The 25,607-nt window shown below is 41.1% G+C and overlaps 1 protein-coding gene across 1 annotated transcript in view; it reads left to right on the top strand.

Annotated features, from left to right (window-relative positions):
• The first annotated feature begins 5,117 nt into the window (after positions 1 to 5,117).
• The window catches only part of VWA8 (von Willebrand factor A domain containing 8), a 153,133-nt gene continuing 132,643 nt past the window's right edge, over positions 5,118 to 25,607 (top strand). Inside the window, 4 exon segments of the mRNA XM_015851727.2 lie at positions 5,118 to 5,330; positions 12,011 to 12,088; positions 22,658 to 22,788; positions 24,452 to 24,562. Of these exon segments, the coding sequence (XP_015707213.1) occupies positions 5,186 to 5,330; positions 12,011 to 12,088; positions 22,658 to 22,788; positions 24,452 to 24,562 (465 nt within the window). The 5' untranslated portion in view covers positions 5,118 to 5,185.

Here is a 25,607-nt window from a genome sequence, read left to right as displayed (position 1 = left end):
GAAGATTTCCATTTAGTGTTTATGCAGTGTTAATGCAGTGGTGATGTGCAGGCTCTTCCCAGATGACAGCACAGTAGGCATAATTCTGTGCATTTTTTTTTACTTTGACAAGGTCAAGAGGTTGGGCAGCTGATTTCAAGCTCTCCTGTTGGATGGATCCAGAACATATGTCAGCGGGGTATTTGCTGGCAGCTCCTTCTAGCAAAGATTTAGGATATTTGAGTGGAAATTGAGTAGTTGGGTGCTCACCTCAGCCTTCGTTCAGGCTAACCCTCATTCAGTACAGTTGGAGCCTCTCCCAGATACAAAATAAAATACTAACTACAAACCAGTGAGGTTTATTTAGCTGATATTTTGCATTGATGTTTGAAGCCAGCTGTTAGAAAAGTTGGTTTATGTTAAGAAGGTGAGATGAAGGACATGAGGGAGGACACTGGAAATGTTTGCCAATGAGCATATGTTCGATAGAAGTGCAGCTAAACAGATTAAGCCACAAATGATCAGATACCCTACGTTGGTGATTAACACTCACATCACTGAGTTCCCTGAGGTGTAGTACTCAGTGCTTAGGTTGCTCTTCAACAGGAGAGACAGGATCTTGTAGAGTGGTTCTTCCAGCTCTCTCTTTTTGAAGTGGCCACTGTCTTTTCCCGTATTAGCCCTGTACTACATACACACTCCATCAGCTCACACACACCCACATTGGGAACGCATGCTAGACTTTCCCAGGGTACGTATATCTGTGAAGACAGTGAAATCAAGATTTCTGAGAGCCTTCATATCAACAGCAGCTTAATTTCAATTGCTAACAATATACTTCAATACTACATGTCAGCAAGAGATTTGCACCTAGCTGCAACTGCCAAAAAAGGAAAAGCTTTAAATAACAGATAAATAATGAGGAATTTGTGCAGTATCTATCAGTAGCAGAGTACTGAAGGCTCCAGTACCTGCAGAGTGTAATGGCCATGGTGCTTTCAGACTGTTTTAACCTCATCCTTCATGACTTTAATTCATGTCCCTTTTTGCTCTCGGCCTGTGCTTAACATTTTCTATTGCTTTCACATGCTCTCTTCCCCTTTAGAGTTCCTTGTGCTCAATTCACCACTCTTTAACAGTCCCTTCAGGCCTGTCTCCTCATCCCTTTGCTTCCCCAGCCTAGGGAGAGAAGGAAGAAGACCACTGAAAGCATGAATCTCTGTCTGCAGTGCTCTGTGGCTATTTTCACATAGGTAAAACCAGATGCAGATTTATCAGCTAGGATGGAGATTTTATTCTTCCCTAGTCTGTTCCTTACCGCTTAATAGGATCAGGATAGTTTGTATGCGTTTCCTTCAAGTGATGGGGCTGCTGAGTTGTGCAGCCTTCCCAGTAATATAGGGGCTACAGCTACTATTGAGAAAAATGTATTTTTTTTCCTCTCCTGAAAAGTGGCTAAGCTATTTTTGTTCAGATTTTCAAAAGAAGTCTTCAGCCCGAGGCAGAAATTCAGCATGAGAAATTTCTGTGCAAATTATTAAAGAATGGTGGAGTTATAAACGACTGAAAACAGATGGAGTTTGGCATAAGAAATTACAGATGCCTTCACTCATGGCCTTCATACCCTGAGTGTTTGTGGATATGGATATATGGATGCGAATATTCAGTACCATTCAACATGGTACTTGCTTTTCTTACCTCCTTTGCTGCTTTTAAAAATGCAAGCAGGTTTTATGAGTGCAGTAATGATCTCTGAGAAATGCAGTTATATGTTGCTCAAGGCTGCTAGGTCAAACTTAGGTGTTCTCATGAGCAATCAGATGGCAAGAAGCTCCTCACCTCGATGTCTTAATAAAAAGAAAGATAAGAAAGAAAGAAATCAATGATGCCCTTCTCCTTACTGTCTGTTTTAGTTCAGTGCAGCAGTGCAAACAGCATAGTGTAATGCGCAGAGAGATGGCTCTGAACAGATACTGAGAAAACTAATGGAGTGAATGTTAATTTCTTGAGAGATGTTGTCATACAGAGAGCAAAAATCTTTCAACACTTAACTGAAGAGGTGGTAATTATGCATTCTTTGTCAGTGGAAAATCTGTTATAAACACTATTTGTAGTACATAACCTAGCTTTCACTCATGCCTATTTTATAATACTGCAGAAGAGAAAGGTTAATGTACTAATCATCAAGAGATGCACAGAAAGAAATTGCCAGTGAAAGCCGGTTTAGCAAGAATCAGGAGATAAGAAATGAGTTTACAGTAGAGTCTTAGTTTCTCAATGTTGATCCATTCTTGAAACCAACTTAAATTAAAACAGAGGACAAATTCAGGGTTCAAGTCAACACAGGAACAGCTGTGTAATACCATTCTGATCTGATTTATATTGTTCCAAATTGATTCCATACAAGAGAAGCACCTTCTGGTATTAGAAATACTCTCATTATTGTAAATTAAAGTGGCTCCATGGAAATCGGTACTTCAATTTGTTCAAAACTGATATAAGCCAAAGGAAAACAAGCCAGCCTCTATCTGCTATCTAACACAAGCCAACAATGATTGAACACAGCTTGTGAAAACAGCTACAAGTTTTAAACTAAGGAAATGGATTCTGCCTGACTAAAAAGAGATACAAGGTAATCTCTTGAGCTAGGGAAGGAAAATCATCAGTCAGCGAGGCCTATCTCTAGGGTTTGTCTCTCTCTCAGCATTACCAGATGGAGTCCACAGCACTGGTGAATGGTATGAACTCTTATAGACTTCTTTCTTTGCCTCTTTCTGGTCCTTGTTTTCAATGAGATTAATGACAGAGCTACATTCTAGACCAAGAGGTAACTAAATGAAGACTGACTGACCTACTCGTGTTACTTGGGTAAAAATCAGGCCTCACAACCTAAAGAAGATTTCCTACAAACTTTGGAGAAAACCAGGATTTCATCTCACTTGTTTCCTATCCTGTTGTGTAGGAGAAGTGACTACAAGTAGGAAGAGATGATGCATTGTTCTTTATAGTCTGCACCTGTGTCTAATTGTGTCTTGCAGCTAGAGATCTGCACCAAAGTAGATGACAGCTACTACAGAGAAGAGTCTGGAAGCTGTCAACTCATAGAGATACCTTCTGAGCTCTCGGTCTTTGGAATAAGTTCTTTTCTGTTTAATCAAAGGAAAAGTATTTTTGTTCAGAAACTTCACGTTCCAAATAAGAATGCTGTTAAGCCAGGGAATGAAAATATGAAATAGCTGTTTGTTACCAGTGTTGTAAATCATCTGGGAAAGCCTTGCCAGCACACCAGATGCAGGCTGCTAAATCCTTCCACTTCATGACAGGACTGAACTACTTATGGAATCATGCTTTCAGTAAAAAGGGGGGAGCAAGTGCCATGTATGTAAAGCATATACACTTCACTGAACATTCAGATATGGTTTGCAAGTGAAGCAGATGCTACGATCAATCAATAATGTAGCACTGTGGAGCTAGATAAAATTTCACATGTGGACATATACATATCTATAAAAGAAAAGGCAGGTTCCATAGTCTGATTTCATTAAATTGTGCTCATTTTTTTAGTGGTTAAAACTGACAATATAGCATAGAAACAGTGCAACATTCAAGTTACACAGTTACACACACACATATAGATATATATACATACACATATACACACATATATTCAGTAAAATGTCTGCTCATCATTATGCAGAGAGATGGCAATGTTTCCATTATAACTTGTTCAGCAATAGCTTGACAATTGGTAAAAATACCTTTCTTATGCTAGAAATGGAGATTTGAGGCTGTACTTAAAGCTGAATTTGAAGTTTTGGAAAAGCTGACTAACTTAGAATTTTAAGATAATGTTTTAAAAGGCAAAAACTTTTATAGATACATGACTCAGAAAGAGCTGGAATTTAAAGCATTTAGCTTGACAGGTGTATATAGCTACACATACAATAAGGATTTTTAAAAAGGCTTTTTTTATGGTGTTAAAGTACCTGTACAAAATCTCATTGTTCCATAGAATCGAGGAAAGGACCCATAAGAGGCACTTAGTTGAACTCTCCTGCGATGAACAGGGATACCTACAGCCCAGTCAGGTTGCTCAGAGCCCTGTCCAGCCTGGCCTTGAGTGTCTCCAGGGATGGGGCATCCACCACCTCTTTGGACAACCTGTGCCAGTGCCTCACCACCCTTAGCGTAAAAAACAAACCCACAAAACAAAGGGCATTGATAAGATCCCCTGGGTCTCCTCCATTAGAGCAGGCTGGGCTCTCCCAGCCTCTCCCCTCAGAAAGGGGTGCTCCAGGCCCTTCATCATCTTGGTGGCCCTCTATTGGACTCTTTCCCATATGTACTCATCTCTCCTGTCCTGGGGGTCTCAGAACTGAACACAGTACTTCAGATGCTACCTCTAGCCTCCAGCATTCAAGATGTCATTTTACAAGAAATTAGGGCAATGTCTATTATAAAAGGATGTTTCAATTTAGTTTACCGTGCCTTAGACCCAGAAAGCAGGTTCATAAACCTACACAGGGTACTAAGAAAGGAATTTACACAGGCAACGTGCTAGCCAATGGGGAACACTGAAGATCATTAAATCTCACCATTCTGAAGTGTTTAGAGCACAATGTTGAGCTGCAGAAATGCGTATAGGACTAAATATTGATAACTAAGAAGATCTTCACCTCAAATGTGAAGAGAGGCTGAGTGAGCCAGGATTGCTCAGCTGGAGAAGCGGAGGCTCAAGGGGGGTCTCATCAATGCCCATAAACTTATGATGGAGGGTGTCCGAGGCTGCAACCAGGCTGTCAGTGTTGCCCAGTGTCAGCACCAGAGGCCATGGGCACAAACTGGAGCACAGGAGGTTCCCTCTGAACACCGGGAGCCCTTCTGTGCTGTGCAGTGATGGAGCACTGGCACAGGCTGCCCAGAGGTGTGTGATCTCCTCCTTGGGGATCTCCCAGAGCTGCCTGGACGTGGCCCTGTGCACCCTGCTCTGGGTGTCCTTACTGGGGCAGAGGCTGGAGCAGAGGGACCCAGAGTGCCCTGCCGTGCCGAGGGGAGGGGAAGGACGGTGATCGCGGAGCTCCCCATCCGCTCAGCTCCCCGCAGTCTCTGCCCGCCCCGGCCGCCGCTCGGCTGGGCTGCAGTTTCCGGTGGGACTTTGTACGGCAGCGCTTCCCTTCCCCGGCTCGGCCCGGCTCTGCCCGCGGCCATGCAGTCTCGGTTGCTGTGCCTTGGCGGTGGGGCCGGGGCTCCGGCTGCTCGCAGGGTCCGCCTGCTCCTGCGGCAGGTGTTGGCCGGCGGACCGGCAGCGGCTCGGCCCGGCCGCCTGGAGGTGCGGGCGCTGCACGGCTCAGGTAACCACCCCGCCGCCAAACGTCCCCGGCTCCCCTCGGCCTTCTCTATCAGCGGTAGCTGTGAGCGTGGGGCTGACCTTGAATATGTGTGTGTGTGTGTGTGTGTGTGTGTGTGTGTATGCAGGGAAGATGACCCGGGCTGCCCCAGAGTGTCCTCTGATGCCCTTTGGGCCTGAGCGGAGCAGAACTGCCTCTCGGAAGTGGTGACATATGCCCATGGTTGCTGGCACTTGTTGGGATGAAAGCCAGAAGCATGAAACTGCTAAATATAGAGTCTGCAGCGAGCGGCTGTGAATTAAGGAAACAGAATACTGCTAAAAGGGGTTCTGGTGAGGGGTGCTTTCTGAATTAGTGCCATTCACCTCCATATCTACTGTTTGTTTATGGTTGACTTCATGTCTGATATATGGTTCCTTCACGAGGAGCCATTGAAGAGTAGATAACTATAATATTCTTGAAACAATTCTTGAATAATAATAATTTTTCTTTTTAATTTTATTTTAAATACACCCGCCTGTCATCTTGCAGGCCCTGCTGCTCCTTTTGGGCTTACTGAGGTCTGAAGAGGTGATCTGAACTCTTGGATGCAATATGGATTTCTGTTGTTTCTATGGGGCTGCACTAATAGCAAGCCTTGATGTTGCACGTCTCTTCGCTACTGACAAGGGAGCTATTTCTGTAAGGGCTGGAAGCTGTTAACAGTCAGGCAAAGAGCAAATTGTAGAGCACGCAGTAATTTGGATCTGACATCCCTGCCAGATCTGATTTACTCTCTATGATGGTAGTTTTTAAGCGTAAGGGAGGAACTGTTGTCTGTTTTGACCTGTTTTATGTGAAGGAGTCGTGCTCAGCAGCTTTAACTCTGTCTTTATGGAGCAGATTTGTCTCGCTGGTGCACAGAAGGCCATATAAGAGCTACTAGATCTATTCAGTGGTAAAGTTTGAGAGAAATCTGAAAGGCAACGTTCATGCTATTGTTGGTTGCATCCTTAATTGTATTTATGGGCTTTGTGATTGCTGCAATTACTCCAGTGATCTAATTTACTGCAAGGCCTTATGCCTGTTGCATCAGCACTTCTGAGAAGGCAGGAAAAGTAGATGGGAACTTTCAAAGCCAATTGTCCCTGGAAGTGTGTGGAGTTATTTCACATTATTCTAACGTTTAAGAAAGAAAAGTAGCAAAAACCCCAGTGTCTTTTATTAGACTCACTGATACAGCTGGAAGAAAGGGATGAGCTGTCAGGCAGATAAGCTTCTGAGTATTTGTGGTCTTCAGGAGGGTTTCACAGTTGTTCCCATGAGTAAATGTCAGTAAATAGCTTCCAAATTTCTATGTTTGGCAGTTGTTCAAAATTGAACTTTTCCTGTTTAGCAGCTGTTACAGTCAGGGCACCTGTTGGTGAGTTGTGCAAGCCTTGCCCATTGTAATCCATAAGGCTGAAGTCAAACCTGTACTTTAAGCATCTTCATACAGCTTTAAAGCACTGTGAGCTGGTGGTAAGAGCATACAGAAATGAAATAAGGGCATGCAACAGAAGATAAGTACTATTTGCTATGCAGGAACAAAATCACTGCGCTCTGTCAACAGCAGGTCTTAAGTCCAGAAAGGCCTTAATAAACTTGAGGTTTGGGTCCAGAGGAACCTCAGGAAGTACAAGGAGTAGTGTGAAGTTCTGCCAGTTCTACTTTTACTATGTTAGAGTGCTACGGGCTGGGAAGGGACTGGCCGAGGAGCAGTTTTGCTGAAAAGATTGAAGGGTTGTGGTGGATGTGTGGTTGAATGTGAGCCAACAGTGCCCTCATAGCATAAAGCAAACTACAGGCTTGGCTAGATCAGGAGGAGCAAGGGAGGGTTCATCTCTAGAACGCTCTGCTGAGGTTCCACCTGGAATGCTTTGTCCAGTTGTGGGTGGACACAACTTGGGTGCTGTGATCTAGTTTTGTTTATAAGTTGAAGTTGAGCAAGAAGCTGGAGAAGGTTATATTGCCCTGTACTCAGCACTGGTGAGGCCGCACCTCAAGTACTGCATCCAGTTTTGGGCCTCTTGCTGCAAGAAGGACATTGAGGCCCTGGAACGTGTTCAGAGGAGGGCTAAGAAGCTGGTGAAGGGTCTGGAGCACAGGCCTTATGAGGAGAGGCTGAAGGAGTTAGGATTGTTCAGCCTGGAGAAGAGGAGGCTCAGGGGAGACGTCATTGCTCTCTATAACTTCCTGAAGGGAGGTTGTAGTGAGCTGGGGATCAGCCTCTTCTCTCATGTCATTAGTGACAGGAGCAGAGGGAATGGTTTCAAGCTGCACCAGGGGAGATTCAGGCTTAACATTAGGAAATAATACTTCTCAGAAAGGGTGGTCAGGCACTGGAATGAACTGCCCAGGAAGGTGGTGGAGTCACTGACCATGGGGGTGTTGAAGGAATGACTGGATGTTGTGTTGAGGGACATGGTTTAGTGGGAGCTATTGGTAATAGGTGAACGGCTGGACTGGATGATCTTTTAGGTCTTTTCCAACCCTGGTGATTCTATAATTCTATGATTTTTTATTTGTTTCCTTTCTTTTTTCTTTCGTAATGTATTGAAATTAAAACCTGGAAATAAGCGGTTGAATATCATTTAGAAATCAAGCTTTTTTTTTTTTTTTTTTTTTTTCTTTTATTCTAACAGATGTGATCTAATCCCGCGAAAATTAATGTTAGTGGAGCTTAGCACCTTCATGGTTTTAATGTGCTTTGGCTGTTTTTGGCTTTTGAGACCAGATGGATGGTCTGCGTACGAGTGAATGTGTAATACGTTAAGACTGCTGTTGGACTGTGGTAATCTCACATATGTTCAGGGCTAAAGAGGCCAAAAGGCAATCATCTTAGCTGCCTAAAAACTCAGCAGGGACATAAAACTGTTACAGAGTGTCTGAAGGAGGGCAACAAGTATAGTGAAGGGTCTACAGTGCAGTAGATATGAGGAGATGTGGATGTTCTTGGTTTATTCAGTGTGGAGGAAGCAGAGGGGAGGCCTGATGGCAGCTTCAGCTCCTCACAGGGAGCGGAGGGGCAGCGCTGAGCTCTGCTCTGTGGGACAGCAACAGGTCCTGAGGGCAATGGCATGGAGCTGTGTCAGCGGAAGGGCAGGTTGGGCTTTAAGGAAAGGTTCTTCACTAGAGGGTGGTGGGTATGGAACAGCCCACCCAGGGCAGTGGGCATGGCCATGAGCTGCCGGAGTTCAAGGAGCATCTGGGCAATGCTCTCAGATAAAGAATTTTGGGTGGAGCCAAGAGTTGGACTCTGTGATCTTTTGGGATGCTTCCCAATATGGAATGTTCCGTGATTTTGTGATCCTGCTTTTCTGTGCCTGGCTGCAGTCAGTAGGAGGATAAAAAGCACAGGGCATTTGTCAGTGGTGCTCTACCAAAGTGCTTGGCCAGCCAACAGCTGCATGGCAGGACTTGGAGCAAGAGCTGCTACCCTTCAGAAGTCCTCAGTGCACTGAGTGGAAGACACAAGCCTGCTCACATGAAGAGCTTTAGTCTTTTTTTATGGGAGAAAGCAGATGTGCGTATTAATATCTGCAGTGTGGCTCTGAAGAAGAACCAGTCATCAGATGAGGTGTATTGTGGTTACTGGCTAGCTGGATATGCGCATGTGAACTCCTGTCTCACAGCAGTGCAGATCTATCCAAGCCGTATGTTCTAGGAAGAGTTCACTGCATGTATTGAGGCTGTTTTCATATCTTTCAGGGAGTCTCTTCCAGTTCCTATTATCAGGTCACTGTATTTATGTGCCCTGAATTTCTGACCCGTATTGCATGGAGCTCAATCTTCTGCCTCTGTATATTGACCAGCCCCTGAATGGGATATTCCACTTACCTTTAGACTCTGGCTTATTTGGCAACTGCTTTATGTTACAGGCATAGCTCTTTGTACACCAGACACTGATTGTATCCCACTGTTTTCCCCAAAGATCGTGACAGCTAAGATTGCCGTTTTCTGTGTGAGAGATAAGAAACCAGGGCACATCTCCACCTCTTCACCTCTGTAGCTTTTGTGCATGGTAGTAGAGCAGTAGCTTGTGAACTGAAGTATTTATAGAGTATTCTATAATTTGCAGTGGAGAAAAAATTGTTTGAGATGTATGTTCTCAAATGACAAGCCCAGCTGATTTAACACCACATTTCTACCGGGCAGGCTGTTGTCAGTTCCTTGCCAGCTGGTGTAACATTGGAGAGAGCCTATCTGGGCTGACAACTCTGCTCAAAGAGTTTGGAAATGCAGTGGAGATGGCATAACCAAACACGAGATTTTAAATGAATGGAGGAGAAACAAATTAGACAAGAAAATATAGCCCAGGTGGAAGTGCGTGATAAGATTAGAGCACTAATCCTTCTTGTGCTCATTTAGCTAGGAAAACAGACGGTGCTGTTTTGGTTTGATATTGCTTGTAGTTCTATTAAACATGGCTAATATTTTTGCTTTGTGGACAGATGGGAGTTTGAGGCAATGTTTGTCTCCAGGCAGTAACAAAACCTAAAAGACAAATGTGTTTAGCTTGTGTTAGGGATTTGGTGTGCTTAGCTCTCTCCATTGCTTTCTTATAGTTCCCTCCTACCTTACTTTGCAGGGCCCGTTTCTGGCTGGAATACTTGCTGAATTTTTGGCAATGGTAAGATCAAGTGTTACCATCTTAGGATTTGAAGTGAATTCTGCCAGAAGAGATGCATTCCCTATTTTTTTTTACCTAGAGCAAATTAACTTACTCTTTGTTTTTTTTATTTTAATTTTATTTTCAGTCTTAATTTTAGATTCCGGGCAATCAACTGAGGTTTTCAGTGCCAATAAAATAGGTAATTAAAGCGTTCTTTGTGATGATATCATCATTCCAACGCGCTAAAAGAAGTCTGACACCTTGTTGTTTCAGCATCTGGCATCTTGTCCCTGCTGTGTTTTGGAAGACTGTCTATGCATGGAAGAGTGTTTACAACTTGAGCTGAGGTGATTTCAGCTAGGAGCTAATTAGTCATGTACTCTTGTCTCTTTGCATGTTGGCTGAGGAACAGTGAGGGAAAAAAAAAACCCAAAACCTGGCAGTGGTTTCCTAAGGATATATCAGGCAACCTGCTCTTTTTAGAATGTTCAAATTCTTCCTAGCTGAGCGAATGAGAGAGGTGTCAATTTTTTTGCAGGAAGCAGTGGGCCTGTGGGATGTTTTCATCAACTTGGAGGCATTTTGGTAAACCCTTTAGCTGTTCCCCAGTGTGAAGGAGTGGTTGGAGTTACTGCGGAGGAAAGGGAATAGGAGACAACAGCTGTACAGTAAAATAGTTCTTGTTTTAAACTCAAAGAAGAGGGCAAAATCCTGGGAGCATCAAAGCCTGCAGTGTCTTACTTCTGTAAGTGGATGTGTTTGTATTTGGCAGCTCTTTAATTTAAAAATACATAACAGTTCTCAGAACCAGGTACGATACTCTTGAACTGTTGCAGGACTTTTGGAGTGACTGAACTCGTCACGCTGAAAAGGGCATAGTACTCTGATTTGCAGACTGCAAATAGCATTTGTCGTGCAGTTCAAGGAGGGTCAGGAAATGAGCTGAAGCCTTGGACTGCTGCTTAATAGTTAGCTTAGCCCCTGTTGTTTTGGACCATTGTGCTTCCTGGCTCCTGTATGAGTCTGGAAGTGAGGGGTGCTCAGCTCTAGGTAGGGAGAGTGGGAGCTGCTTGGTGACACTTGGCCTCAGGACCAGGAATGAACCCTGGGTCACTTTCCATATAGCAGTATTGCTATTGTCTCCCACCTTCTGGGAAGCCATTTAAGCGCTGTATTGTTGCATAAAATGCAGGAGCAACCATCATCATATGTCATCCACCAGTATTTTAAGGAAAAAGGTTTTGGGGTGATTATTTGTATTTCAAGAGCAACATGAAGATCCACGAGTGGGCATATATGTGAGGCTGGGAATCCCAGGTCAGGGCATTGTTAAGCATTTCAGTTTGGAAGGAAATTATCTGTAAGCCTTTCATCATTGCCTCCTGTTTATTGCTGTAGGTGATTCTTCACTGGCTGCTGTGAATCCAGTTCTAAATGTTACATATTTCCAGTGGTTCATTTGAATTACATTAGAATTAGTGCATTCTCAGACAAGACAAGCAGGTCCTAGGAAGTAACCAGTAAATTACATGGCAGGTGCTTTAATTTTACTGAAACCAAGAGCAAGAAATGTCTGAGATTTCTCCAAACTTGATAAGGTGCCAAATTCTTCAGCTGCACAGCTGGAGAGTGCAGGTGGAGTGAATTGGCATGAATATAACGTTTTGTACCTCCAAGAGACTCCATTTCAGGCTGCCTGAAAATGAGAAAATCATCATCCCTACCAGTATTTCTCACTGCTATATCTGCAGTCAAACAAGCTAAGGATTTCATTTGAAGAAACTAGCAGTGGTATCTGGAACAGGGTTCTATAGTGAGCTTGACTTCCATAGCTCCCAATGCAGTAAGCATTCATAAATAAAGAAGTTGAGGAATATGAATTAGATATAAATTCTGCTGCTACCTGACCTATTGAAAAGCAGCAGAGCCTGACTGGTAAACTAATGGCTCTCAATTACCACAGCAGGCCTGTGATGTAAACCTAATATGAATGTATCGTGCATATCAAAAGTATATAGGAACTAAAAGACTTCTTTTCTCTTTTTTTCAGGTGATACTGTCACTATTGGAGATGTGTCATTTAAACTCAAAACACCGAAGAACCCAGAGTTTGTTCCACAGAACTACAGTAAGAATCTGTTTTCCTTGTGAACTGACATTGAGTTTTTGCATTAAAAACTTGAATCTGATTCTTCCACGCAGATAAAATTTCAGATTAAAACCAACCACACATGCTGTTCTTAAAGGGTATATAGTCTATATATATATATAGACTATGCTTAGATGTGAATGTGCATTCCATACTATTCTTCTGGAGAGGCTGGCAGCTCATGGCTTGGATAATTGTACTCTTACCTGGGTAGAAATAAACTAGCTGGAGACCTGGGCCCGGACAGTGCTCGTGAGTGGCTGCTCAGGAAGGCGATGAAGTCACCGTCCCTGGAAGTTTTCAAGCAGCATGTAGATACAGCACTGAGGGGCATGTTTTAGTGGGAATGATGGTTGTGGTCTGATGACTGGACTAGGTGATCTAAGAGGTCTTTTCCAACCTTAATCTTTCTATTTCTTTTTGGTTTGCAGAGGTAGTGTTGGTAATACCAAGAGTAGACTTGCCACTGTGTAGCTGGCAGGATGGCAGGTAACTGCTGTGAGAGGTGCTCCATAAGTGAGTTACAGGCATACAGTATTGGAAAAGGCAGAAACTGCTGTGTGAAGGTTTATCATGTTGCATCTTGAGGCAATAGAACTCAGGTTTCTCAGACATTCTTTAGTTCAGTTTAGTGGAATAGTAGACCTGTGTTACAGTTGCCATATATAAGTTTCTTAACCCTCCTTTTTTGAAATGCAGCCTTACTTCTGTGGTATAAGACGCTTCTGCAACTTCTTTGCATTTAATATAAACATTAGATGCATAAAAAATTAACATGTATTGATCTGTTTGTCCTTCAAGAGATGTAGCAGGAACAGAGAAAGGGAGATTTTGTTTGCTTTCAGACAGCGATCAGTTTTGAGGTTGGTATGCCAGGCTGATGCTCAGCATCTGGATTATCACAGAATCACTGAATGACCCAGGTTGGACTGGACCTCAAGGATCATGTAGTTCCAACCCCCCTGCCTGGCAGGGCCACCAAACATACACATTTACTAGATCAGGTTGCCCAGGGCCCCGTCCAACCTGGTCTTGAACACCTCCAAGGACGGGGCATCCACAACCTCACTGGGCAGCCTGTTCCAGGGCCTAACCACTCTCCTAGTAAAGAACTTTCCCCTAACATCCAACCTAAAACTTCCCTCTTTTAACTTAAATCCATTTCCCCTTGTCCTGCTATTGTCAGCCCTTTCGAAGAGTTTACTCCCCTCCTGGGTGTAAGTTCCCTTCAGGTATTGAAAGGCTGCAATGAGGTCACCCCACAACTTTCTCTTCTCTAGGCTGAAGATGGACTGCTTAATTCCCGTACCCCATTAAGCATGAGACTGTGACACCTTTCTTCAAGGTGATGGAAGTTACCAACTCTATCCAATGTCATGTGTCAATCCTCGCTGTTATGGGGTAGCCCATTGAGAAAGGATTCCCGTTTCTGAGCGTAACAGCACTTCCCACACCTTGTGAGCTCTCTGGGAATGGGGCCAAACAGTTGAGAAATGCTGCTCTGTGTTATTTCTTTATATAGCTTCTCAGAGGATAGATTTTTGTGTTTCGCTGTTTCCTATGCTGACTTTCTCATTTGATCATGAGGTGCATTAGTTGTCTGTATCCATGACTAATGTGATCAATTTCACTTCTTTAAGTTTCTTGTAGATGGATTTGTTTTCTCCTTTTTTGCGCTGTACCAAAAGCTTTAGTATTAACAATGTCTCCATACCTTCCACTTCTCCTAACCCTGGCAGACACTATTACAAGTTTTGGTACATATGCACTTTTCAGCAACATTTATATTAACTCTGTTGCAGCAACAGAATGTCTTTCAGTTCTTTGGACTGAGAAGGTAAGAGAGTATGAAAATGCTTGATAAAATCAAAGAAGGATGTTGTTTTAGTTAGTGATTTTAAAAGGAAGACGTAGCTAAAAACTAGTGAAAATAGGTATTAAAGCAGAACTGTACAGAGCTGTGGGATCATAGAATCATAGAATTACCCAGGTTGGAAAAGACCTTGAAGATCATCAAGTCCAACCACAGCCTAACCAGAACCCTAACTCTAAAAGCCCTACACTAAATCATATCCCTAAGTACCACATCCAAACAGCTCTTAAACACAAACAGGGATGGCGATAATCTTAGCTAGAATCTGATTCTACAACTAAAAATAGAATTTCTTAGCAATTATTACCTTGCTAATAATTACATATTATTATATCTTATTAGTTGCTTCTCTTTTTGAATGGTCATAGCTGGCATGCTTGTGATACTGGTGTTCATTATTATTCATTTATTGAACAGTAGGGTCATGTAAGGTACGTGATTTTTGCTTTTGAACCTAAATAGTAAATTAGTCTTAATTAATAAGGTAGAATATTCATGTGCTTAATAGCAGAAAATCTCTCTCTAATACTTGAAAACATATTTTGTAATATAGTCCTAATGTAGGAAATTTTTATTGATTTTTAAATTCTATGGTCATTTGTAGAGTACAGACATCACTTACTGAATGCATTTGTTCTTAAGAGAGTTTTTGTTTTGCAGTATGAAAGACTGTGCTGTAGATACGAGATGTCTTGGTGTGAAGTTACAGTGTTGGTGTAAAGTTCCAGTTAAGTACCGGAATAGGCTCCCCAGGGAGGTGGTTGAATCGCCATCCCTGGATGTGTTTAAGAGCCGTTTGGATGTGGTGCTCAGGGATATGATTTAGTTGAGTGTTGTTAGAGTTAGGGTACTATGGTTAGGCTGTGGTTGGACTCGATGATCTTCAAGGTCTTTTCCAACCTGGGTAATTCTATGAAAATATATGAACGAAATTGCACGCTTACACTCATCTGTAAACTCAGATGTCATATCTTCTAAAATGTTACTATAGTGACTAATACTGCATTTAAATTTTTTCGAGGTTCTCGCCTCATTTCCTTTAAGCTAAGACTATAAACAGTTTGATCACCCAGTTCAGTGGGAAATGCTTTTGAGGTCTGGAGTCACTTAGCCATTGTGATGTTTGCAATGGAGTAAGAGCTAAGAGGAGGGAATTAAAGCAGCTACAGTTCATTTGCCAGAACTGCAAATAATGTGGTTTTCTAGCTTACCACCTACATAAGATAGAATGCTTCTGCTCTTGTTAGTCTGCCAGATAACAGCTGTGGTAAAATGCAATAATATTGAAAGTGCACGCCTATAATGTACATAAAAATTTAGGGAAGTTATAACTTCTTCTAAAAACTACGTTATTATTCTAGACTTAAAAATAGCCTTAGGAATCTAGAGGGAAAATTACAGAATCAGAGAATGACCTGGGTTGGAAGGGACCTCAAGGATCATGTAGTTCCAACCCCCCTGCCTGGCAGGGCCACCAAACATACACATTTACTAGATCAGGTTGCCCAGGGCCCCGTCCAACCTGGTCTTGAACACCTCCAAGGACGGGGCATCCACAACCTCACTGGGCAGCCTGTTCCAGGGCCTAACCACTCTCCTAGTAAAGAACTTCCACCTAACATCCAACCTAAATCTTCCCTCTTTCAACTTAAATCCATTTCCCCTAGTCCTGCTATTATCAGCCCTTTCGAAGAGTTTACTCCGCTCCTGGATATAGGTTCCCTTCAGGTACTGAAAATTGTAATACAATAAAGAATGTAAATGTATTAAGTACCTACAAAACCTTGGCTTTGTCATTTTATCTTTAATTAATGCCAAATAACTGCATTCTTTCTATTACTACATTAAGCTGATCGAATTTTAAGTCTTTGAATGCTATGTTCTGCTGAAACACACAGGATATGTGCTGCTGGTTACCTGCTGATTTGATGTTTTGCTTTTTGGCTTTTTGCTAGCTATGTAGCAACCTCGCTATGAAACACTCCATTTTGTGTGCTAATATAAAATACCGTCTTGCTGTTGTTGGCAAACGGCTTTTTCTTGGAAGACGATAATTAAAGGTACATAAAATCTGAATTGTTCTAAATTTTTCTAAGTGACAAGTAAAAATGAGTCATACGCAAGGGAATTTTGTTAATGGGGTTTCTGTCATAACTACGTCTGACACGTTCTGGAAGGAAGGCACTTAGTTATGCACTGCTTGTTCTTTTATCAGTTAAAAACAAAACCTACATGTTTAAAATCCCACCGTGCCTGAAAAGCATGATCTTATCTGGAATTATTCTTTGGAGAAACTTTGTATGGCTTTTTGTGTTACTTAGTGTTTACTGATCTTGACCAAAAAATTCCTAACGTAGCTCTTCCAGAAGGTGTTGTATAATGGCCGGGAATCCTCATTAAGGCAGGAAATGTGACATTCAGTGGCAGTGCCACGTAGGTGCTGCTGTGTGAAGCTGCAAATGCATTTGGGAATTTGCCTGTATTCCTATTACAGATAACTGTAGCATTTGGAAAAATTAGTTTCATACAGTTCGTGGCTTTATAGCATCATAGAATCACAAGGTTGGAAAGGACCTACAAGATCTTCTCATCCAACCATCCTCCTATTACTGTAGCTACAACAAACCATTAAACCATGTGTCATAGCTCCTCATCCAGACACCTCTTGAACACTGCCAGGGACGGCGACTCCACCACCTCCTTATGCCACCCTCCTCTCAGAAGTGAAACACAAATATGCCTTCTGGGGTTCAGTTTGTCCATGTTAACTCATACAAGTTTTTAGTTATTTCAGGTGAGATACATGGGAATGAAATAGAGAAAGAAAACAGCACTAAATGGAATTATGTTGTTGAAGGGGAATTCTTTTAATGTGGGGGAAATCAGAGTTATTTCTGTGTAGTGGGATCAGTGGTGTCAGCAGCTTTTTTTTTTTCTTATTAATCAGTATTGCCCTATCAGGAAGATGCCTCTGTGTTCTAGTCCTGGAATAGTATGCACCATTTGCTGAAGAGGAGAACAAGTGTGTGTGTTCAGTTCTTGCTCAAAGTGGGTTCAGATTTGTGCTGGAATGTGTGCTCCTTCTTTTTGGTTTACATTAAATCCACAAGTTAACTGAATGTAACACACTACTGAGACAGTTTGGATTGTGAGATGACTGTAATTTCATGTTAACAAAGGTTTTTGTCATTACATTTCTTCTAGCATAAAGGGAGATGTCTCTTGTCAGAATTTGTGATTATTTCAGCACTCAGTTTTCTTGTAGCCTTGCTGCTGCTTGGCTGTTATCTCCTAACCAAGAATTTTCAGTAGTGTTTTTTTTTTTCTGTAAGGCTCTCAGCATTTTACATCATTATCCCCATTATTTTATTTATACCAAGTCTGGAGCAGAAGGTGTCTCATTGTCACAGAAGTCTTCAGGAAAAGTCTGGGTGATGAAGACTGTGCCTCGTAGCAGAGTCAGCTGAATCCTAACTAAAAATAATGGTAGATATTTACCCTTTGTGTTCTTAAAATGTGTCAGTGAAGTAGATTCCAGACCAATCTGCTCAGTTTGTTCCAGTAATTAATGATTATTTTGTGTGTGTTGGGGGGGGGAAGGGGAGAAGGAAGCTTTACAAATTGGTTTGGTTTTCTTTTTTTAACTGTAATTGTGTCTTGCATGTTGCCATATTGTTTTTAAGATTATAACAAGATTTTAAGGCTCAGGGGTGACCTTATCGCTCTCTGCAGCTACCTGAAAGGAGGCTGTGGTGAGGTGCAGATTGGCCTCTTTTCCCATGTAACTAGCAATAGGATTAGAGAGAATAACTCGAGTTGTGCCAAGGGAATTTCAGGTTGGATGCTAGGAAATACCTTCAACTTTGAGAGGGTGGTTGTCCAGAGACACTGGAATGGGCTGCCCGGGGTGCTGGTGGAGTCACTGTCCCTGGAGGTGTTCAAGAAACATTTAGATGTTGTACTGAGGGACATGGTTTAGTAGCAAATATTGGTGGTAGGTGAATGGTTGGACTGGATGATCTTAAAAGTCTTTTTCAACCTTGGCAATTCTGTGATTCTATGATTCTATAATTCATTTCTTCTCTAGTCTGAATTCCAATATCTCTTCATTTTCCATGTCTTCTAGATTTTTGATCATTCTTCTTGGTCATTTCTTGAATCTCATGAACGTGTTTGTACTGGATGCAGCTCTTGTGCTTAAAAGTAGACACAACATGGCCCACTAGTTGGATGCTGATCTAACCGCCCTGGCTATGAGTTACACATCCAGCTAATAACGGTTTCATTTAACCCATATTTGTAGGTTAGTAAGAGAATCTTAGTCTCTTGAATCCCATTCAGTGTTCCTCTCAGAAAGCTGTTTGGTTTGACACGATTCCTTTGTGTTCTCTTTTCATTTATATTCAAATGGAGTCAGTGACCTACCTATGTAGATCTTATCCCTTCCTGTGAAGCAGTTGGTTTGGAGGAATTAATGATAAATAGATTTACAGCTTAATCCAAGGAGGTAACTTCCCCCTTTCTAAGCCCCTGCAAAGATTCACTACTTGCAGTGGTAGGGCAACAAGAACAGAAAATGTTGGAATGAAGACCGTTTCCATGAAAAGTTTATGAGGAAAAATAGTGTTCCAATGAAAACTGAATGTGATGCAACCACATTGTCAGTCTTTGAAAGCTCCTTGGGTTCCATGCATCAGTGTAAAATTGGAAGAGCAACAGATTTTTCCTTGTAAAACGCTAAATGAAAGCAGCTGAAAGCAGGCTGCACATAAGGGCCTTCCTCTTCAGCTCAGCTGTCCTGCCTCCCCCCTGACACACAAAAGCTGTGAAATATGTCTTGGTGAGCTCAGTTGTTTTGAACATTTTCCTTTTTAAAGATACGTTTGTCTATAGGCAAAGGCCTCTCTTCTTGTCCCCTCCTTCCTGTTATAGAGTAGCCACCCCTACACTGGATGTGCAGCAAATTATGTGTAAAGCTGAAGGAGCCCTTGGTCGCTGTACAAAAGGGAGATCATTTTTCCCTCACAAATTTTCACCTTACCTGGAAAAATGGAGCAGTTCTCGAACTCTAAACAAGTGCTGTAGCAAAGATGTGAGTATGCAGTAGGCTTTTTTTTGTTCCAGTGACACACAGTGGTATCTCCTAAGTGGCTTTAGTGGGCATGAAAGTGGTAGGTTGGCAGTTGGACTAGATGATCTTAGAGGTCTTTTCCAACCTTATTGATTCAATAATTTTAAGTGCCTGCTGGTTATTGTTTCATTGGCCAAATCAGAGTTCTCCAGGGACTTGAGCTGTGGTATGTTTTATACCGCATCTGGATTAGATATTCTTGGCAATTGGTTTATTTGTCTGTTTGCATCTGAACAGTGGGAAGAGGCATCTCTGTCATTTATGGGATTTCTTCTGTAGGTGGGATACAACGTCTTGCCAGCAGATACTGTCTGCTATCTCCACTGAATTGTACAGCATTGATGAGCATTGCATATGCCAAGAATTCAAGTGTGAGTGAACTGGAAAATTTCATAGGCTAACATATCCATTTCAGTCTTGGTTTTATCAAAAGCTGATTTGTGGATCAAATAGCAGCTGCCATTTGCTTCAAAATCAATCTACAATGTTTTCTTCTTTTCTTATTTGAGGATTTCTCCATTCTGCTTTAACTGCTCAATTTACAAAATGTTTGCACAGGTTCTGCTAGGTGTTTTCCCAATTAGAACATATTAAAAGGCGATCTAATGCAATTTCTTTCTCTGGCTGCCGTCAATAAACAGGAACAGCAAACTGTAGCACTGACTACTCTCTGCATGTGCCATACAGTATCTTTGCGAATACACTGCGGAGGCTCCCAATGCACCACGCTGCAGATTAAGAATATTGGGCCAGCTTCTCAACTAGTGCAATTCAGCAGAGTGCCACTGAACAGCTTGTGCAAACCCAGTTTGCATTACGTGTTATGTGACTCACGGGATAATTAATAAAAACTGCTGCATTATACATGCTGATGCTTTTGCAGCTATTTTGCCTTGTCTTCTAAATGTCACAGAAAATGATTATGTGCTTCTTGGAGTAAAGTTATTATATAATACTTGAATAGAAAGGAATTTTTTCAAGCTGTGATAGACAGAAGTAGTTTGCTGTGCAGATACCACAGTAAAAGAAGTCTTCATATATAGAAGTAATATACAATATACTGCATATGCACATCTGAAGTTTCTTCTGAAAAGTGTAATGTGCTGTGGTTGCAGTTTATGCAGTGTAGCCTTCATATGCAAAGAAAAATGTATATTTGTCTGATTTTAGAAGGGAACTGAAACAGGTTTCATACATGGAAAGATGTACAAGTATTACACATTAAAACAGAAGGAACTGAAAAGTGGAAGCTGTTGTCATGACAGTTCACCTTAGGGAGCGCTTTCTTTGAATTCTCAGCATTATTTATAACGGGCTTCCTTTGAGTGAGACTGCAGATGGTCAGTGTAGTGACTGTGTGATTTGAAAATGCATTATAATTGATCCAGCTGTAACCTGTATGTGGGAAGAATTATTTGAGTGGTGAAGCAATGGTGAAGCACTTTCCAGTAACTTTAAATCAATAAGAAATGGTGTCTTTTTGTGACCATGAGAAATGGTGTCTTTTTGTGTCTCCAAAAGCAAAGTTTGGAAATCAGAGGAACACAAAGCATCCTGAAATGCCTTAAGGTTTGCAGGGGAGAGGGGGAGGTCATGTTCCAAAGACTGTTAGATTACAGATGCTATGTGCTTATGTTCCCATTTACATGACAGTCTTACAGATGCTGCTGAAGATTCTAAAATCCTGTTTCTATTTATGGTGCTGCTTTTAAGTCTGACCTGAGTTGTGATTTTTTTTTCTTGAGGCCATCCTAAAAATAAAAAAGAAAGCTACACATGTTAAGTGAAATACACCAGAGGCGCCTGCAGTCATGCTGTGCCGATGCTTCAAATGTGTGACTTTTGATGTGCAAAGAATTCAGTGTTCCTGCAAGATTAACAAGGTTATTTATCCAATTTAGGGAATGTACCTGTTTATTTTTGTTCACTCAGAGGATGGTGATGCACTGGAACAGGTTACCCAAGGAGGCTGTGGATGCCCCATCCCTGGAGGCATTCAAGGCCAGGCTGAATGTGGCTCTGGGCAGCCTGGTCTGGTGGTTGGCGACCCTGCACATAGCAGGGGGGTTTAAACTGAATGATCATTGTGGTCTTTTTCAACTCAGGCCATTCTATGATTATTTATGTCTGCCAGTTATTCCTGCTCATATTGGTGGTGAGGTTATAGCAGATTTCACTGAAAGTGGGAGATTTCTGATTGTTTTCCTGAGTGATAGATCTAATTCTTCACTTAAAATTTTAATGAAGTTCTCCTTAGTCACCCTTATACCATCTTACTAGAATCCCACAGGATCATTTTCTGCTATTTCTTTTGTTTTACGAGACGGAATTGTATTTCTGATATGCAAAGATACAAAGGCAAATTGGAAGCCCTGAGAATTGAGGGATACTACTGCTTGATCTCCTTGAACTCTGTCCTTTCCTCAGCCTCAAAAGAGCTGAAGTAAAACCAAGGCTTGTTTCTTAAAATTTTGGTTTCTAATTGAAACCACTGAACATGCTAAAAAAAAGGTAATCAAGTCATAATACGAGGATTTCATCTTTTCCCACTCCTTTCTTACTGTACTTTAGCTGCATCTCTAGCATTGCAGGCACCACCCTCGAGGCCCTTGCTTCAAACCTTATCGTTGGTCTTGTCACATCGTTCTGAAACCAACCATATACACACATGCATAAATAAACATCCCTCCTGGCTTGCTTGTGCTCTTGCTCTCCTCATGTGCTAGTTAATGCTTTTTGCTCATCCCTGAGGAAGGGCTGTGCTGTGCTGGGGGCTATATGAAGGTACGGGGAGAGAGTGATGTATGGCAGCAAGAATGGTGCCCCCCTCTCAGAGTGCACAGCTCTCTAGTACTGCCAGCAGTTGAATGAATGTGGTAAATATTAGATACAATCAATGGTATTACAGAGATGTGTGCATCTGCTTTGATTTGGTTTTCATTATGATTTTAGAAGCTACATAGTGTTGATAAGTCCATGTAGTGTTACTATGAGTCTTGCTTTTCTGTGATAATTGGTGTGTTCTACTGTATGAAAACGTAGGCAGGAATGTAGTTGGCTTTTAAGAAAGTACCAAATAAAATATATTCTGAAAATGAATGAATCTTATGGTGATGCAAGCCTAGTATTTAGTTATTTAAAGTTCACGATTCACAGAAGTATTGGGATGTAGTTTGGATGGTTCTTTTACAAATGGTAATCAACTGGTCTTTCCTGTATCAAACTGATGCTGAGAAGTCTTTCCATTAATGAACTCAGTGTGAAATTAAGATCAACAACCTTTTTCTGTTTTTGCTTTGTTTTCCTTCTTTTAAAAGAGGAAGTTTCACAGAGGGAAAGGCAGTGGGTAAGAGTATGTAAAGTAAAGAGCCTAAGAGAAACTGTGGAATTCTCTGCACTTCTGTTATCTGGCTTCAGGGTAACATATCCTTATGTCTTTGTTTTAGTTTTTGAGAAAAGAACAAAAAAATCCATGGATGATCAGGTATCTCTAAGGCTCTTAATCTCTTAAATAATATGTTCTTGCCTTTATTTTCTTTCCAAGTGACAGATTCTTTGGCCCAGTCTGTAGTACAGCATTTAAGATGGATAATGCAGAAAGACCTTCTCGGCCAGGATGTCTTTCTTATTGGACCTCCTGGGCCCTTGCGACGATCCATTGCCATGCAGTATCTGGTACGTATGTTGATTTAAGTTACTGGAGAAATAGCCATTAAAGTTACTTAGATATTCCTCTACTAGCTAAACTGAGGGAAGTATTACTGTAACATTTCACAGCAAGCAACTTGTGGAAGTAAAGTTTTTCCATAAATGCTCTTTCCAGAGTTCAGTTTGTTTTAGACGAATAAAAAGTGCAGACGTTTTAATACGTTCTTCTGCCTAAACTCCAGGGAAAAAGAAAGTTGGAAGACTATGTTGCCATATGCTATCACAAATGGAGAAACAGTTTGTTCTAGGCATTATGTATGTTGGAAGATTAAGATATCTGCCTACTGTTACAGACAACAAATCCTTTTTGCTTCTTTTTACAGAAAAAGATATGAAGTAAAGGATTTGGGAAAGTATTTTAAATAACATTTGGGGACAGTTATCATGAGTGATCAGAAAGTGGAGATGTGTGTGTGATCCACACTTGGAATGTGGGAAGAACTTGCCCACATCCATCTGCATGAACCACGGGAGCACTGTGTGCAAGATTTTACATTAGATTCATTTGTGCTCTTAAATGATCAGGATGGGGGGTGGGTGGCTGCAAATGTGCACAGGGCTTTGTCTGCCATGAATTCTACCCAGGATTTGGTTGTGCAGAAGGATCACAAATGGAGGTGTATAACAATTGTCATGAAGATCAGCCATTTCTCTTCAAATCAAAAGACAGGAATTCAAAGATTAGCTCTCAGAGGTAAAACACAGAGGAGAAAGCTGTATTTTAATGTTGTCTAAGACAAATGCATGAGGACTGATCTTTGCTGTGAGGTACTACGTGCTCTGGAGAACTATCTGCTACACAAGGCTAATTGTTAAAGAAAACTCTTGTATTCTCTCTTTTGTTCTTTTTTTCTATGAGTCACACTAAAACAAAGATTATGCCTACATGCATCATAGAGAAACTGGTGGCTTTTTAATAAAGCATTAGATCTCAGATAAAGAAGTAGCAGGAGAATCAGGTAGAAGTACATTTGTTTTTTGTTTTGTTTTTTGCTTTAAGATGGCAGTTTCTAAGTAGAGCTCTTACTGAGTTAACATTAAAAAAAAATAATAAAAAATCAAACCTTAAAGATTTTTCTTTTTGAAGTAGTCTATAATTGTACAGAAGTAAACTGCAACTTGTGTGAATAGAGGCAGAGGTGGTGAGAAAAATATAGTTCACCAGTATATTGATGAAGTATATGCAGGTAATCATTACAGCCGTGTCACAGTGTGTTACTGAGCAGTGACAGAATTGAAGCTTTGAAATAATTTATGGAAAACTTGGATTTCTGTTCATGATTTGTGGATGTTGATTGTTTCTGGGTGTCCAGAACCAGAAAATTAGCCATAAATAAGACTTTATGGAAGCTCAGTTGAACATCTGGTTATTATGTTTTTAGAACAGATTTGGGGAAAATAAAACTTTATTGAGCGGAAATTCAAACTATTTTGTTTGAGGCAGAACACACTGTAAACATCTCAAAAATAAGATATATTAGATATCAGATCACTGTGCTGTTGTCTGGAGCTCTTTTTTATAATTATATTATTATATATATATTATATATATACTGGACTTACTGTTAAAAGTGGACTTACTTGGAGTTGTGGTTTTATTTTTGTGATAACCTCAGTTTGTTGTCTACAGGAACTGACAAAGAGAGAGGTTGAATATATTGCACTTTCAAGGGACACCACTGAGACAGACCTCAAACAGCGACGAGAGATCCGAGATGGCAGTGCTTTTTATCTTGATCAGGCAAGTTACAGTCACACACCACCTCATTGTCGTTTATAACTGGTTTGAAGGAAATCATGGTTTAAATGATGAAAACTCAATACATGGGATACAGAATGACTGGTGTGTTTCTGGTGGTTAGGAAATTTCATAGAACACTCCTGATTTTGTTATTACTGAAAATGTTATCTTTTCCCAAATCTGAGATTGCTCCCTCTATGACAAGTACTACAGGGTTTTACCCTTTTATTTAGGCTCAATGAGGGAGACAGTTTATTATGTTTATTATAACGATGAGAAGTGAAATTCATTCAGTGCAGGTAGACTGCAGTTTCACAAGCACTTCTCTAGATATTGCTCTTGCCTAACCACTGTAGCACTTTAGATGTACTTTGTGATGAGCCCTTTGATCTAACGTCACTGAAAAAGAGTATTTATGTTAGTACTGCTCTGTGTATTTAAACCCAAGCACAGTAAATGGAGACAACTGGAAGATTTGGTTCAGAAGATCACTTATGATCAGAATTAGAATAATGATTTAAACACTCCTGTCATCAGTAATTTCCCAACACATTAGTTGCTTAAGTAAAACTGTAGAGTGACTTAGGTTAGGAAAAATGTCTTTGTAAGGTATCAAAGGCATGTCCACAGGTAAAACATACCCTTGGTTTAGAATGTCTGTTCTAATTTGTTTACAAGTTAGATGCCTAAAGAAATAGAGTGGGTCAGTTTTTCTGATGTAGTATGAGTTTACATGTGTTATCTAAAGCAGTTTTCAGTTGTTAGCATGAAAGAGGTTAATGATAGCACCATCCTATGAGTAATTTGTGGGTGGAAAGTAGAATGGGTAGAAGTAGTAGAAGTAGTAACTTTGTAAAGTTACTTCTCAGATTTGAAATTACTTAATGGTTATCCGTAAAAATGGGAGTTGCATAATCAGATAATTTTAAACACTGTACTGTGGATTAGGGCTATAAATGACTTCTCGTTTACCAGAGGATGAAAGCATTTGTGCAGGCTATAGAGCTAACATTAACTCATGATCTCCATTGCTAACTGTTGTTAT

This window comes from Coturnix japonica, chromosome 1, assembly GCF_001577835.2.
Source record: "Coturnix japonica isolate 7356 chromosome 1, Coturnix japonica 2.1, whole genome shotgun sequence".
In the NCBI taxonomy this organism is placed as follows: domain Eukaryota; kingdom Metazoa; phylum Chordata; class Aves; order Galliformes; family Phasianidae; genus Coturnix; species Coturnix japonica.
Note: the sequence above shows the minus strand (reverse complement) of the source record. Positions and strands in the feature narration are given on the sequence as shown.